At 34.2% G+C, this 17,150-nt stretch overlaps 1 protein-coding gene across 4 annotated transcripts in view; it reads left to right on the forward strand.

Annotated features, from left to right (window-relative positions):
- Positions 1-17,150, forward strand: part of NAALADL2 (N-acetylated alpha-linked acidic dipeptidase like 2) — a 1,132,125-nt gene that overhangs the window by 128,580 nt on the left and 986,395 nt on the right. For 2 of the 4 annotated variants that reach the window (XM_050780092.1, XM_050780094.1), the window contains exon 1: positions 11,979-13,269. The exons of 1 other annotated variant lie outside the window; for it this stretch is intronic. In XM_050780092.1, coding sequence (XP_050636049.1) covers positions 13,227-13,269 — 43 coding nt within the window. In that variant the 5' untranslated portion in view covers positions 11,979-13,226. Of the gene's footprint in view, positions 1-11,978; positions 13,270-17,150 lie in introns of those variants that run through there. One more of the 4 variants, XM_050780095.1, reaches the window with a different exon arrangement.

A 17,150-nucleotide genomic window follows, 5' to 3' on the forward strand; every position in this document is an offset into this window, starting at 1 on the left:
CCCCCTTGACTCTAATCTGATCCCGCAGGAGAGATAGTGTGGTCAAGGCAGAATGCTTTGCTCTCCTCTCTATGTTGCTATACTAGGTTCTGTGGTCCAGAGGGATTTTGTCATTTCCATGGTGCTTTGTAACATACTTCCTCAGTCACTGCAGTCAAACAATAGTTGTAGTTATTTATTTATTGTATTGTTTCCTTTTTGTCAGAGGCTGAGAGCCAAATAAGTCTAGTTAGCCTCTTGCTGACATCACTCTATGTCTCTGAAAGAGTTATTTTCCTTGTTCTCCAACAATATCAACTTTCTTAAAGTTTTGTATGCAGCATCATAAAAAAACTAATAGAGAATTAAAAGTTTAGTTAGTAGTATCTAAAGGATACTTTTATCCACAAGTCAATCCCAATGTAAAGCTCTGAGTAGGCCTTAATGTTTTTTGACTTTTGAAAACAATCACATGTATAGAAAAGTAAATATAATTATGTATATATGATATATTCTTAGTTTTCTAATATTAAGTATGCTTGGGGACATCAGAGAAGCCTTTACAGAGGAGTTAAATGAGCTAAATGTTAATGAAGGGTTAGGAGTCAGCAGGATAAAAAATTTTGCTGATAACATGTTGACATTATTGGGTAGGCTGTGGGGCCAATGAACATATGTGAGCATGGAACTGGCATGATTGCTATGTTTTAGGAAGATCACTATAGCAGATATAGAGAGCATTGATTAGAGAGAAGAAAGATTGTGTTTAGGGAATTGTTTTCCAGGCAAGAGATGACAATGACCTTACCTAGAGGAAATGGAAAGTTTAGGCAGTAGAGTTCAATGATAGGACACAGAATTTATCAAACCTAGTGACTCTGTGGAAAATGTGATGGTGGAAACAAAGATAAATTCTAAGTTTCTGTCTACAGCAGCTGGGTTAATGGTGTCATTGAGATCCAGAAGAGAGAAGATGCAATATGTTGGGTCAATATACCTAAGCACAAAATAATCTTGTTTAATTTGTCTCTATCCATTTTTCTTATATTGTATATGCCTTCCCCTACTTTCCTAGTTTACCTGTATATCTTATTTCTTGGAGAATTCACAAGTATTAAACATGCATGATCAAAAATCCCCAACCTGGTACTTCTTAGCTACAAGCAACCAATAAAAGTTCCAAATTTAAAGAAGAATATTTGCTCTATAAAATGATATTATAAAATGTCTGGTTCTAGTGCCGTATAACTCATAATATCATGTTGCAAACTTTATCACTCTTATCCTATTGACGACTTTATTTTAATCAAGAAATAAACTTTTTAAAAATAGGCTAAACTCAGAAAATTTTGTGTGCCATTAGTTCCCAGCAGTTGAACATGTTTGTCTGATTTTAGATGGCTGGCCAGGATTGGGAAATTTTGTTGGAGTGATAGTGAGATAGTGAGAGACTAAACCATCTTATTACTTGCCTGACACTATGTTGAACTTTAAATATTATCTCATTTGATTCTTTCAAAAACTATTAGTTAGCACCATTTTATAGATGATGAAACAGACTGAAACAGTTTAAACAACTGGAGTATAACTAGATGGGAACTAGGTTAGCTTTACTCTAAAATGCATGCAATAAATGCCAATCAGAGTATGTATTTGAAAAAAAAAAAAAAAGCACATCTATCTATTTCTTGGAACTATATTTTCAAAGACCCACTCAGGTAGCTGAGCATAGAATTTCTCTTCAACTCTTTGGATTTTTGACATACTAGATCCATACTAGATCTCTGTAGAGCACATATTTTTGATCTTTGCTCTAATAATGTCTTGAATGATTATGTATCTAAGTATTCTAACTCTCTTCTCTTACTTTTTTTTTTTTTTTACTTCTTTGCTCTCCTTTTATTTTCTCTACATGATATCCATGGTTAAAATCTATCGTTTCAATCAAGTTATTTTGCTCTCCCTGTGATATGCTATTTGTTAAAAACAATTAAGTACCAAGGTTGTGTAATTCAATGCATTTCTAACATTTTATATACCAAAGTTTCCATGTTTTACGACATGTAATGCCAACATTCATGCTTTGAAAACCACTTTATAATTTTCTTCAAATTTTCACAAATGTCTTCCTTTGCAAATCAGAACTAAATAATAATAATAATTACTTCAGTAACTGACCTTATAAGTTGAACCTGCAAAATTAGTTTCTTTCCCTTGAGTAGTTTATAAGTGATATTCTCCAACTGAATGATAAATGATAGTATTTGGAATATTCTCTTTTGCCCACTTTCTTTTTGAAATCACTTAGGAGTGGGATTTTTGGAAACATGAATAGGTGATGTAGTTGAATATAATGTTTACTATTGTGTCATATAAGTTTCTTAAAAATGCACTCAGTAATTTTTACAGAAATGGTTCAAAATGCATATAGAGGACTCATTCACTGTGAGCCTTTCAAGTTTCTGAAAATCTTCATGATAACTTTTATAATTATGTCAGTTTCATTTTCACAGCTTTTCAGTGAAGTTCACCAATGCTTTATGTTTTTGTTGTGTGTGTGTGTGTGTGTGTTTTAAACTACAGTCATGCGTCACTTAACAATGGGGATACATTCTGAGAAACATATCTTAAGTGATTTTGTTGTTGTGTGAACATCATAGAGTGTACTTCATAGAGCAAACATTATAGTGTATAAAAATCTAGAGGTTATAGCTTATTACAATCCTAAGTTATACAGTATAGCTTATTGAACATGTAGTCTATATGGTATAGCCTGTTGCTCCTAGGCTATAAACCCATAGAGCATGTTACTATACTGAATACTGCAAGCAATTGGAACACAATGGTAAGTATTTGTATATTTCAACACATCTAAACATGGAAAAGGTATGGAAAAATATGACATAAAAGATTAGAAATGGTACATTTGTATAGGACCTTACCATGAATGGATCTTGCAGAGTTGGAAGTTGCTCCGAGTGAGTCAGTAAGTGTGTGGTGAGTGAATGCAAAGAACTAGGATGTTACTGTACACTACTATGGACTTTATAAACACTGTAAACTTAAGTCTACATTTATAAAACATATTTTTCTTTCATCGACAATAAGTTAATCTTAATTGACTCTTTTACACTTTACAAACTTTTTATTATTTTCTTATTATTTTGTAATAACATTCAGCTTAAAACACATTGTACAGCTGTACAAAAACATTTTCTCTTTGTATATTCCTATTCTATATACTTTTTTCTATTTTTAATACTTTCTTAAAATTTTCAATTTTTTTGTTAAAAATGAAAATGTGTCGGGGGTGGTGGCTCACACCTGTAGGCCCAGCACTTTGGGAGGCCGAGGAGGGCAGATCACAAGATACAGGAGTTTGAGACCAGTCCTGCCAACATGGTGAAACCCTGTCTCTACTAAAAGTACAAAAACTAGCTGGACATGGTGGCGGGTGTCTGTAATCCCAGCCACTCAGGAGGCTAAGGCAGGAGAATTGCTTGAATCTGGGAGGCGGAGGTTGCAATGAGCCGAGATCGCGCCACTGCACTCCAGCCTGGGTGACAGAGTGAGATTCTGACTTAAATAAATAAATAAATAAATAAATGAAAAAGAAAAAAAAAAGATGCAAACACACACATTAGCCTAGGCCTACACAAAGTTAGGATCATCATTATCATTGCCTCCTACCTCCACATCTTGTCCTGCTGTATTGTCTATTTCTTAAAAATTGTTGTACCTATTATTTTTGATTGGTTTGTCTTTTAATCTTCCTACTAAAGACGTAAGTATTTTACACACAACATTTAAAGCATTACAGTATTTTGTATTTCTCTGTCACTTACCTTTACCGGTGAGTTTTTATACCTTCAGATAATTTATTGTTGATTGCTAACATAAATTTCTTTCAGAGTGAAGAATTTCCTTAGCATTTTTTGTACCACAGGCCTGGTGTTTACAAAATATCTCAGCTTTTGTTTGCTGGGAAAGTATTTCTCCCTCACGTTTGAAGGGTAATTGTGCTGGATATAATATTCTAGGTTGGAAGTATTTTTTTTCCTTCAGCACTTGGAATATTTCATCCTACTCTAGCCTATCCTGTAAGATTTCCACTGGGATGTCTGCTGCCAGACATATCAGAGCTCCTTTATATGTTACTTGCCTCTTTTTCTGCTTTTAGATTAAATATCCTTTCAGATTAAAAACAAAAACGAGATCCAGTTAAATGCTACCAACAAGAAACTCACCTCACATATAAAGACACAGATAGACTGAAAATGAAGGGATAGAAAATATATTCAATGCAAATAGAAAACAAAAAGAGGACTATATTTGTTAGATAAAATAGATTTCAAGACAAAAACTGTAAGAAGAGACAAAGAAGATATTGTATAATGATAAATAGGTAAATTAAGCAGGAGGATTAAACAATTGTAAATATTCATGCTCTGAATGCTAGAGCACCCAGATGCGTAAAGCAAACATTATTGGAGCTAAAGATAGGGGCCCCAATACAATAATAGCTGAGGACTTCAACACACCATTTTCAACATTGGACATATCATCCAGATAAGAAATCAACAAATAAACATGGAACCTAATTTATAGATCAAGTGGACCTAATAGACATTTACATAATATTTCATCCAAAAATGCAGAATGCACATTCTTCTTCTAAACACATGGAACATTCTCAGTGATAGACCATACATTAGTCTACTAAACATGTCTTAATTTTTTTTAAAACTGAAATTATATCAAGTATCTTTTCTGATTACAGTGGAATTAAACTAGAAATTTGTAACCAGAGAACTTTGTAAACTCTACAAACACATAAAAATTAAACATTATGCTCCTGAATGACCACTGGATCATTAGAGAAGTTAAGAAGGAAGTTTTTTCAATTCTAGAAGCAAATGAAAATGGACACATGACATACCAAAACCAATATGACACTGCAAAAGCTGTAGTAAGAGAGGGAAACTTAGAGCAATAAATGCCTTCATCAAAAGTACAGCTTCCAATAAACAACCTAATGATTCATCTTAAAGAAGGAGAAATGCAAGTGCAACCAAACTCAGTGTTAGAAGAAGAAAAGAAATAATAAATATCTGAGCAGAAGTAAATGGGATTGAAACAAAGACAATATAAAAGCAAGGAAGCACAAAGGTTTTTGGGGAAAGAAAACCAAAAGTGAAAAAAACTTCAGCCAGACCAAAAAAAAAAAAAAAAAAAAAAAAAAAAACAGAGAGACGACCCAAATAAATAAAATCAGAGTTGAAAAGGAGACATGACAACTGATAGCTAAGAAATTCAAAAGATTGTTTGGAGCAACTATACTATGAGCAACTATATGCCAATAAATTGGAACACCTAGAAGAAATGGATAAATTCCTAGACACGTCCAACTAACCAGGATTGAACCATGAATAAATTTATATCTGGAACAGACCAATAATAAATAACGGGACCAAATCTGTAATAAAAAGCCTCCTATCAAGGAAAATCTGAGGAGCTGATGGCTTCACTGGAGAATTCTATTAAACACTTAAAGTAGAACTAATACCAGTCCTACTCAAACTATTTTAAAAAACTTAGGAGGAGGGAATAATTTCATACTCTTTCTACAAGGCCAGTATTATCCTGATACCGAAACCAGGCAAAGAAAAAACAAAAAATGTAACTACATGCTACTATTTCTGATGATCATAGATTCCAAAATCCTCAATGAAATATTAGGAAACTGAATTCAAGAACACATTAAAAAAATCACGTATCAAGAACAAGTGGGATTCATCCCAGGGATGCAAGGATGGTTCAATGTATGCAAATCAATCATTGTGATACATTACTTTAAGAGAATGAAGGAGAAAATCTGTATGATCATTTTGATAGATGCCAAAAAAGTACTTGGTAAAATTCAACATACCTTCATGATAAAAATTCTTAAAAATAACCTGGGTATAGAAGGAACAAACCTCAACATGATAACTACCTTTCAAAACAGAACCACAGCTAGTATTATGCCAAATGGGAAAAACTGAAAGCCTTTTTTCTAAGATCCAGAACAAGAGAATGATGCCCACTTTCACCACTTTTATTTCACTTAGTAGTGGAAGTCTTTGCCAGAACGATTAGACAAGAGAAATAAAGGGCATCCAAATAGGAAAATAATTAAAAATATCCTTCCTTGCAGATGTTATAACCATATATTTAGAAAAACCTAAATACTCCACCAAAAAAACAATTGGAACTGATAAACAAATTTAGTAAAGTTGAAGGACACAAAGTTAACATACAAATTCAGTGGCATTTCTATGTCAGCAAAGAACTATCTAAAAATAAACTGAAAAAGTAATCCCATTTACCATAGCTATAGGTAAAATTAAATACCTCGGAATAAACTTAACTAAAGAAGTGAAATATCTCTATTAAAAACTATAAAATATTGATGAGATAAATTGAAGAGGACACAAAAACATGGAAAGGAATTCCATATTTATAGATTGGAAGAATCAACATGGTTAAAATGTCTATACTACCCAAAGTAATCTACAGATTCAATGCAATCTGCATGAAAACACCAACGAAATCCTTCAGAGAAATGGAAAAACCAATCCTAAAATTTATACAGAACTACAGAAGACTGAGAATAGCCAAAGCTATCCTGATCAGAAGGAACAAAGCTGGAGCCATAACATTACCTTACTTCAAATAATACTATAAGGGTACAGTAACAGCATGGAACTGGCATAAAAATGGATGCATAGACAGTGGAACAGAATAAACAAAACCCAGGGATAAATCCATACATATACCACGAACTGATTTTTGACAAAGGTGCCAAGAACGTAAATTGGGGAAAAGACAGTCTCCAATGAATGGTGCTGGAGAAACTGGATATCAATATGCATAAAAATTAAACTATACTTATCTCTCATCATGTTCAAAAATCAAATCAAAATTGATTAAAGACTTACATCTGTCAGGGCGCAGTGGCTCATGCCTGTAATCCCAGCACTTTGGGAGGCCAAGGTGGGTAAATCACGAAGTCAGGAAATCGAGACCACCCTGGCCAACATGGTGAAACCAGTCTGTACCAAAAAAAAAAAAAAAAAAAATAGCTGGGCATGGTGGCGGGTGCCTGTAGTCCCAGCTACTCGGGAGGCTGAGGCAGGAAAATCCTTACAAGGCTGCAGTGAGCCGAGATCACGCCACTGTGCTCCAGCCTGGCCACAGAGTGAGACTCTGTCCCCCCGCCAAAAAAAAAAAAAAAGAGAGAGACTTACACCTAAGATCTTAAACCATGAAACTGCAAAAAGAAAATTTTGGAAAATGCTCTAGGAAATGGGTCTGGGCAAGGTTTCTTGAGTAAAACCTCAAAAGCAGAGGCAACCAAAGCAAAAATAGACAAATGGGATCACATCAAATTAAAAACCTTCTGCAGAGCAAAGGAAACAATCTACAAAATGAAGACACAACCTACAGAATGAGAGAAAATATTTGGAAGCTATTCATCTGAAGATTAATAATCAAAATATATAAAGAGCCGTAAAAACTGAATAGCAATACAAAATAATCTGTTTTAAAAATGGGCCAAAAATCTGAATAGACATTTTGCAAAAGAAGATATAAAAATAGCCCACAGGTGTATGAAAAAATGCTCATCATCACTAATCATCAGAGAAATGCAAATCAAACCTACAATGATGTAACCTCTCAACCCAGTTACAATGGCTATTATCAAAGAGATTGGCAATAATGGATGCTGGTGTGGATGTGGAGAATGGGTAACCCCCATAAACTATTATTGGGAATGTAAATTATTATAGACACTGTGGAAAACAGTATGGAAGTTCCTCAAAAAAAGCAAAAATAGAACTACCATATGGTCCAGCTATATCACTGCTGGGTGTATATCCAAAAGAAAGGAAATCAATGGCAAAGATTTATTTGAACTTTTGTGTTTATTGCTGCACTATTCACAATAGCCAAGATATGGAATCAATCTAAGTGTCCATCAACAGATGAATGAATAAGTGAAATATAGAACTTATACATAATAGAGTATTATTCAACCATAAAAGCAAATGAAATCGTATCTTTTGCAGCTACATGAATGGAACTGGAGGCCATGATGTTAAATGAAATGAACCAGGCACAGAAAGATAAATATTGCATGTTCTCACTCATGTGAGACATACAAAAAATAATTTGAACTTGTGGAGATAGAGAATAGAATGAAGATTACTAGAGGATGTGAAAGGTAGTAGAGAGAAAGGGATAAATGGGATGGTTAATGGGTACAAAACTACAGTTAGATAGAAGGAATAAGATCTAGTGTTTGGTAGCACAATAGGGTGACTGTAGTTAATACTTGATTGTACATTTCAAAATCATTAAGAGTGGAATTGTAATGATTTTAACACAAAAATTATAAATACTAGATGTGAATGATACCCCAATTATGCTAATATCATTACACATTATTTTCTTGTGCCAAAATATCACTTTTACCACGTATGTAGGTACAACCATTGTGTATCCATAATAATTAAGAATAACATGTTTTAAAAATAAAAATGACAAAAAACTTTAAAAGAATAAAATAACAATAAAGGTATAGTATACTAAATACATAACACAGTATCATTGTTTTTATTATCAAATATTGTGTACTGTACATAATTGTATTTGCTATGCTTTTTTTTTTTTGAGACGGAGTTTCCCCTTGTTGCCCAGGCTGAAGTGTAGTGGCATGATCTCAGCTCACTCGCTGCAACCTCTGCCTCCCAGGTTCAAGTGATTCTCCTGCCTCAGCCTCCCAAGTAGCTGGGACTACAGGCTCCCGCCACCACACCTAGCTAATTTTTGTAGTTTTTAGTAGTTTTAGTAGAGATGGCATTTCACCAGGTTGCCCAGGCTGATCTTGAACCTCAGGTGATCCACCTGCCATGGCCTCCCAAAGTGCTAGGATTACAGGCATGAGTCACTGTGCCGGGCTTGTACTATACTTTTACATGAGTGGCAGCTTAGTAGCTATTTTTATATCAGTATCAACACAAAACATGTGAGGAATGTCTTATGCAAGACATTTTGACAGCTATGATGTTATGACAGCCACGACATTATGACAGCCACAGCATCCCTAGGTGATAGGAAATTTTTGACTTCATTATAATCTTTTGGGACCACCTTTGTTTATGCAGTCCACCATTGATTGAAACATCATTATTCAGTACATGACGATTGTGTATTAACTTTGTATTCTCTTTCATTTCTTATCCTGGTTTTGACTTTTATTTTGGAAATTCTCATAATTACGATCATTTCTTATGTCCTTCTAACTCTTAATGTTTTGCTCTTGCAGGTAAAACTCCCTACTTTCCTTCATCACTTTTCACTTGTAAGCTTTAATTTGTTACTTTTCCGTCCTGAAAATTTTCTATCATCTTCTTTGCTACTCTGTGTCTTTCTTTTCTTTGAGCCTCTTTTATTTACCCTTTCTGATGATGGTAATTTTATTCATTTTCATAAAATTCATTGAAGGCTCAATGTGTGCTAGGAACTGGGCTAGGTGCCATGAACATGATGAATACTTAAAGTGTCTTTGGCATAACAGATTGCAAGGAGAGAAATACACACACACACACACACACACGCGTATAATATATCTCTCACATATATGAAAGATATGTATATATATGTATATATACATATACATGACTATATACATATATATACACATATGAGAGAGAGAAGTACGAGAGAGAGTGACAGGTTCTCAGTCTGTCACTCAGGCTAGAATGCAGTGGTATGATCATAGCTCATTGCAGCCTGAAACTTCTGGACTCCAGCAATCCTTTCACCTCAGTCTCTTGAGTAGCTGTACTACAGGCACAGCTAATTTTTGAGTAGCTGTACATCATGCCCAGCTAATTTTTGTATTGTTTGTTCAGACAGGATTTTGCTATGTTGACCAGGGTGGTCTTGAACTCTTGGGCTTAAGCGTCCACTCACCTCAGCCTCCCAAAGTGCTGGGATTACAGGCGTGAGCTCCTGTGCCCAGTCTGAGAAATAATTAAGAAATACAGTAGTTTTCCCTAATCTATACTTTGGCTTTCCACAATTTGTTCTCAATGATCATCGTGGTCCAAGAATATTGAATGGAAAATTTTAGAAACAATAAATAAGTGTAAAATTGTGCATCATTCTGAGTGGCATGATGAGATCTCATTCTGTCCTGCCCAGGATGTGAATCATCCGTCTATCCAGTTTATTCACACTGTAGATGCCTATTAGTCACTTAGGATCCATCTCAGTTAACAGAAGGACTTTCATGGTATTTTGGTGCGTGTTTTCATCTCTAATGTTACTTAATAATGGTCCCAAAATGCAAGAGTCATGATGCCGGCAATTCAGATATGCCAGAGAGAAGCTGTAAAGTGCTTTCTTTAAGTGAAAAGATGAAAGTTTTGAGTTAATAAGGAAAGAAAAGAAAATTATGTTGAGCTTTCCAAGATCTACTGTAAGAACATATCTTCTATTTGTAAAATTGTGAAGAAGGAAAGAGAAATCTGTGCTAGTGTAGCTGTCACACCTCAGACTGCAAAAGTTACAGCCATGGTGTGTGATAATTGCTTAGTTAAGATGTAAAAGGCATTCAATTTGTGGGTGGAAGACATGAACACAAATGTGTTCTGATTGATATCATTTGGGTTTGGTACTGTATGTGGTTCAAGCATCCACTAAGGATCTTGGAATGTATTCCCCTGAGGTTAAGGGGGCCTACTCTACGTATAGTATAATGTGATAAGAGCCATGGTGAAAGGAAAAGTTTAGAATTGTTAACGGGCATCTGGGAGCACAACGAAAAGACCTCAACTCAGACTGAATTCAAGAAGAATTTCTGCATATGAATTCAGCAAAAGGGAGGTGAAGAAGTTTTCTAGGCATGTACAAAACTCACCAGGTATGTTAAAAAAAAAAAAATGTCCTGGAGTACATTTTCCCGGCATGCACAAAGACCTAGAAAGGAGAAAGAAAATATGTGTGTGCATGGCACTTCATTAGTATTGCAACTAGTTCAGTTCTACTGAATCAGTATATATGTTACTTTCTATGAAGTTACAACCTTTTGACCTTTCTGGTGTTCGTATTTTTATGGATTTTGTTATTGTTTAAGAATAGGACTTCTCTATTCTACTTTATTGTAATTTACCACATGCTATAATTCAGCTCATAGATAATGGGTGCTTTATAAATGTTATTGACTAATTTCAGTGCCTGGGGCAGGTCTGTAAATATACATTTCCAGGTTTGTCATAATGAGTGAGGATTGATATATATGTTGGTCCTTTTAAGGAGAAGTAAGAATTTGATGATTACAGTGTTTTATTGGCAAACATTGAAGTTACTCTTGGTAAAGTATGTAGCATTTTATCTATCTATCTATCTATCTATCTATCTATCTATCTATCTATCTATCTATGAAAAGGGATATTCTATTCTGGAACAAACCACAACCTGGATTTTAAATCAGAGGCTCCTGACATTATAAAGATAGAATGGGTTTTCAATGGTCCAGCCCCTCATATTACAGATGAAGAAACCAAGACTTAGAGAGGTAATAAATGAAAGAGACAACTCTCAGTTGTGATCAGAACTTTTTAATGTCATGTTTGCCTTTATTTCTAATACTTTTGAGAAAAACTTCTGTTGTTTGCCATTTCTGTTCTTTACACAACTTATATAATCAACTTTTACATTAGTAAATTTTTACATTAGTAAACTAGCATACATAGTATTTATATATAGATTTTTTTTCAAATTAAAAAGCAAAGGACTATAAAGAAAGGAGTTTGAGCTTCATATACATATATATACATATATGTATAACTATAGCCAATATATATATTAGCTGTAGTTAGATTAATAAAAAATATGTTTTGTGTATTATAAATTTGAATATAATATATAATTGTTACTATATATATTAAACATATAATATATAATGTGTAAAGTATTAATATATATGAATATAAATATATATTTATATTTATTCATTTATTTACCAGTCTAACTACAGCCAAAGTTAAGGATTTCTAGAGGGAAGAAAGTGGAGATTGTTTTTTATTCTAGGTGTCTTATGGGGGACAAAGCTTAAATAAATTGCCTTAATTCTGTGATATCTTTCCTTTCTCATGTGCAAATGAATATTTAAAGATACATCTCCAATTTGTTGCTCTTGTTTGCTGGAAATTATTTTTGTTGAGTCACAACAGTTAATCTAAGTTAATATTCACCATGTTTCTATTAAAAAGGCAAAGCAAATAACACTAGTCTCCTTTTACAAATGAGGACCTTGAGGCATTTCAAGATTAGGTTGAACTGTTTCTTTAAGGTCTCTCAGTTAATAAGTAGCATAACTGATGTCAGTACATGGTCTGGGATATCAGTGCTACAGTTCAACATTCATTCCGCTCATCAGAACAATAAGAAAGAGAGAAGGAAGAAGAAGAAGGGAAAGGAAGAGGAAAATTAGAAATTGCTTTTGTTTATTCTCCATTATTCACAGTGTTTAGCACAGCCATACATTATTGTTTTCAATCTTCATACTAATCATACATACTTAATACATACTAGATATTATTCTATTTTACAGTTTAGGAAACTAAGTTTCAAAGATGTTATATTCTTTGCTTACAGTCACATAGCAAGTATTAGAGATACTCCAAAACTTGTCTTTACACTGCTGCACAAAACTGACTCTGAGCTGTTCCTTATTTCCCTATGGTTTAAAAAAATAAATGTTGTTTAATATACTTTAAATTTGATTTCTGTAGGAAGAGTAGATTAGAAACACTCAAAAACAAAGAAACCAAAGTCTGACTGTGAAGCGTGGTGTACTGGTAATATCAATGCTCTTTTAGGGGAAAATATAAATATGTTTCTGGACTAAAGTGAAAGTGGAGAATTAAAAGTTGATATCAAAACAGAAACAAAGCAATTTTTTGTGAAGTACACTTTAATAGCCATACAGTGGATCAAAAGATATGATCTCACTTCATAGTAAAACAGGTCCTGCAAGCCCAGGTAACTCAGGAAGCAGAATGGTAATTATTCACAGAAGAAAGCAGGTAGTATACTGTTACAATACTACAGTAGAAAATCAGAAGGTCACAGAGCTTGCAGAGTAGGTGACAGGACTTGAAACTGCTTGGCCCTCTTTAAAAAGAAATAATAAAATGGGAGAGACTGAAGCAACTTTACCTAACATGTCTCTGCAAGGTAAGTACCAACAGCCTATGAAATGTTCACAATCAGAAACTTAAGCCGTGTTGATTACAAAGTCTGTGTGTTTGTGTGTGTGCACACACGCATCCCTGCATGCATGTTCAGGTGCCCTGACCCTGTTTTTAAGGTGTTTTTTGCGAGTGAGAAAAGAGGTGGAGATTGTTGATTCAGAGGAAGCATGTTTTCTTAATTGTTTACAAAGACTCAGGCAACACAGATTCACAAATTTGTTGGAGGGTATGGAATGCTTTAGCCTTAATCCCCAGTATAATGTTGAAGAAATGGTATAACCAACTTTCAGTGCATTTTCATGTTGGACCTTTTCCGACATTAACAGAAACTTGATTTTTGTCTCTACCTGTGGAATGTTTATTGGTAATTAAGTTTTGCCGTCTCTGGGGTTTACCAGCTAAATTTCCTTGTAATTAATATAACCATTTTTTTTAAGGTAGAAAACGGGGTCAGGGGAGAGCCTATCAGTTTGGAGACTGTGATTTATTTCACAGGTGTTACTTAATCAGATACCTTTGTCCTTTGAAAGGATTGGCTTTGTTGACATTGGCTTGACTAGGCATCTCTGGTTAGAGGCTTGTTAACAGAAACAAATTTAAGGTTACATTTCACATTTTTGAGTAAGAAAAGTTATTTCTCAAAGAATAAAAAGAAATTAGATATTGGGCCTAATCCATATTTTTTATAGACTTCTAGAACACCATGAGGTCACATAGATCTGCATGATCCTAAAAATATTCACCTATTTTATAGTTAAATTATTGTATTTTTCTTTCATTTCTTTAATCTTTATGTAGCCTGCTTAAGAATCCCAGAATCTTTTTTTATCTCTGCATATTTCCTAAAAATCTTTCTTGAAATACTGTGTAAAATGCTACTCTGAAGCATTTTTAATTTAAAAAATTAATTTTAAAAGTCATGTAATGAATTCTATTCAAGAAAAACAATAAGGTAAAAGGATCATTTCACATAATGAAAATAATTTATTTCTATGTGTCTTATGGTCAAATGGTATTATGTACAAGATTATAACATATTTCTTATTTATCTCTAATATTTTTCCTTGTATATAGGAAGCATCTAGGTTGTTATAGTTGTTCATATGATAATTATTTTACATAAAATGTGTATTACGGTTTGGCAACCACCTAAATAGCCTATCCTAGGCTGTGTGGGTACATCACCTGTCTATTCAGGGATCAAAATAAACTAAGGAGTAACCAGACCTCTCTCCACTTCCCTCATGATCCCTCTTTGTGTTAGGATCATGAGTAATACTTTTTAATTGAATCCCAGATTGTGTATACATTTTGTTTTTGTTTCTTTTTCTCTAGTGCTTTGTATGTATATTATGTTTCTGGTAATACATATGTTTCACTGTGTAGGGATAGCCTTCCCTTTCCCCATCCATATATATGTATAAAATACAATTATTTTCAGAATTATTAATCAGAAAACCATGCACAAAATTTAACATAAGTGCTATAGTAAATAATTTGAATGGTGTGCTTTAAGTTCAAGAACAACGTGCCTAATCTGTAAACCTTTTGCAGTTGGGGAAAACTTGTGAAATCAGTTGTATACTAGGATGTTTTTGTTTGTATACTCTGAAAACTTTTCAACAAAAATTTATATTATCTTCTGATCTTATTGGTGTTTAAATGTATCCTTGGTAGGTCTGTAAATATTTCAGATCTGTCTTCTTGGAGTGTTGAAATCCTTCCCTACCAGTTATATTTGCATTAAGATTCTTAAGAGCACCTATTAATCAAGTGAGAGTTAAAAAGAACCGAAGGTAGTTCAGTTGTTGGTTTCATTTCTGGATTTCTCTCCATTATAAAGGCAATGGAATGCCTTAACATTTTCCTGTTGTCTGGGTGATACCCTGTCCAAAATCTGAAATTGAGTTTCAAAATGACCAAAGTGAATGAAAAGTTATTTTCTAATGTTCCAATTTCACCTTTGACTTAATGGCATTTATAAAAAGTTCTGAGATTCTTTCAAATAATACTGATTCTCAGCTCCACTTACAAACAGATATTCTTCAGTGGAAATAACTATGTTAAAATAATATGTTTTGTATATTAAACATGTGGATGACTTACGTGTTTTGACTATGAGGATAATATATTATGTAGATTATCACTGGAACTCCATCAGGTGCTTTGAATAATGATTTTCTAAGGCTATGCATCTAGATTTTCTAGATTCACTGAATGATTTCTAATTACAATTTGAAAGGCTAACCACAGATATTGTCAATGATTATTCATTATAGTGCTTTTTCTGTACATCTCTGACCCAATTATACTCCCAGGGAGCTAATTGCATGTGCCCTGGTTAGTGGAGCCCATATGCCATTAACATTTAATGTTTCTGGTAGTATTGAGAACCCATTTTTTTCTTGAATAAAAGTGAAGTTATTCCAAAATTATCTTGAGCTATGTGAACAGATTTTAATTAGCTTTTCAAACATAAAAAAGAATCTCCTCCTTTCAGTCCCAATGACAAGGTAACCCCAGCAGAGAACTGTGTAAAACTGTCATACATGAAGGTTCATAATGTTCTCAGGATTCATAAAATAAATTATCTAGGTTAGGAGAGAATGCTAGAATTTTTTTCTAAACTTTACAAATATGAGTAAAGTACAAATAATATGGCATAAGGAATAGGGGTGAGTGCTTTCTAAGCATTGTTATTTGCAAAGGAAAGGATCATTTTTCTTGCATAATGTCTGGAAACTCACATACACCACTGAGTGGCACTCTATCACTCCATGGGCCTGTAACAGGAGTAGAAGGACATGGCTGAGAGGTGGGAGGGAGACAGCTCCCTTCCTGGAAGGGAACTACCTGGAATATGCCTTAGGCTAAAGTTTCTTCAGAGGCCATCCTTGAACTTATAAGGGCTACTTACCTCTTCTCTGCCTGGAAGGATGTCCATTTCCTACTTCTCCCAGTATTCTTATTAATAGGCAGGGTAAGTCCTAGTCAGAATTGTAAAATGGGGAAAGAATCTATCAGCATGCAGCTCTGTGCTTCACCTGCTGAGCTCCTCCTACCTCAGGAATCCAGTTCCCATGAGCTTTCAACATGTTCTTTCTCTCCTTTTCATATTTAGTTGAAATATATTCAAGGCCACTTTCCTCTTTGGAAAGAATATGATATACTAATTGGCCCTTGAGATTAATTAAAAAAAAAAAAAGTATTTCTGAGTTTAATGCTGGGACAATCTTGTGAGAGGAGGCATCTTTGAGTTAGGCCTCCCCTGGGCTGTTGAATACACTTGGCACTCGTGCTGCCTACCAGCTGCTTGGATGTTTTGAGCGTTTCTAATAATACCTCTCCTTCCTACTTCAGTTCTTCTTAGTTCTTTAGCTCTAGGATACCCCTACTCTAAAGGCTACAGTAGAACTCTGGGGGAAGATGTTCCAAGTACAGAAGAGTTGGCTGGACTCTGAGGAATGCAGAGCTAACTCTAGCTAGCCATCAGCAGGAGGAGAGAAGTCTTCAACCCACTGAAGGAGAATTTAGTCATCAGAGTTAGGAAAAAATAATGTTCAGAAAATTAACATTTTTGAGCTAGAAGATAGAGAGTCTCAAGTCCAGTGTTTTTACATTGTAGAGTAACAGAGATCCTATGAAGCTAGGAAAATTGTTTTTGGTTTCACAGAAGCCATTGCCAGAGGCCACGTCTCTAGCCTGGTGCTCAAAACTGCTTTTGCTGCAGTTTTACAGAAGAATTTGGTGCATTATTTTCTAGAGCAATTTGCTTTCCTATTTCTAATGGAGAAAGCAGTCCTATTAATATTTTCCATACTGATGTCTTTTAGTTTATATATTTATGGTCTTGAAAGCATTGTT

This window comes from Macaca thibetana, chromosome 2 (genome assembly GCF_024542745.1).
Source record: "Macaca thibetana thibetana isolate TM-01 chromosome 2, ASM2454274v1, whole genome shotgun sequence".
In the NCBI taxonomy this organism is placed as follows: Eukaryota; Metazoa; Chordata; class Mammalia; order Primates; family Cercopithecidae; genus Macaca; species Macaca thibetana.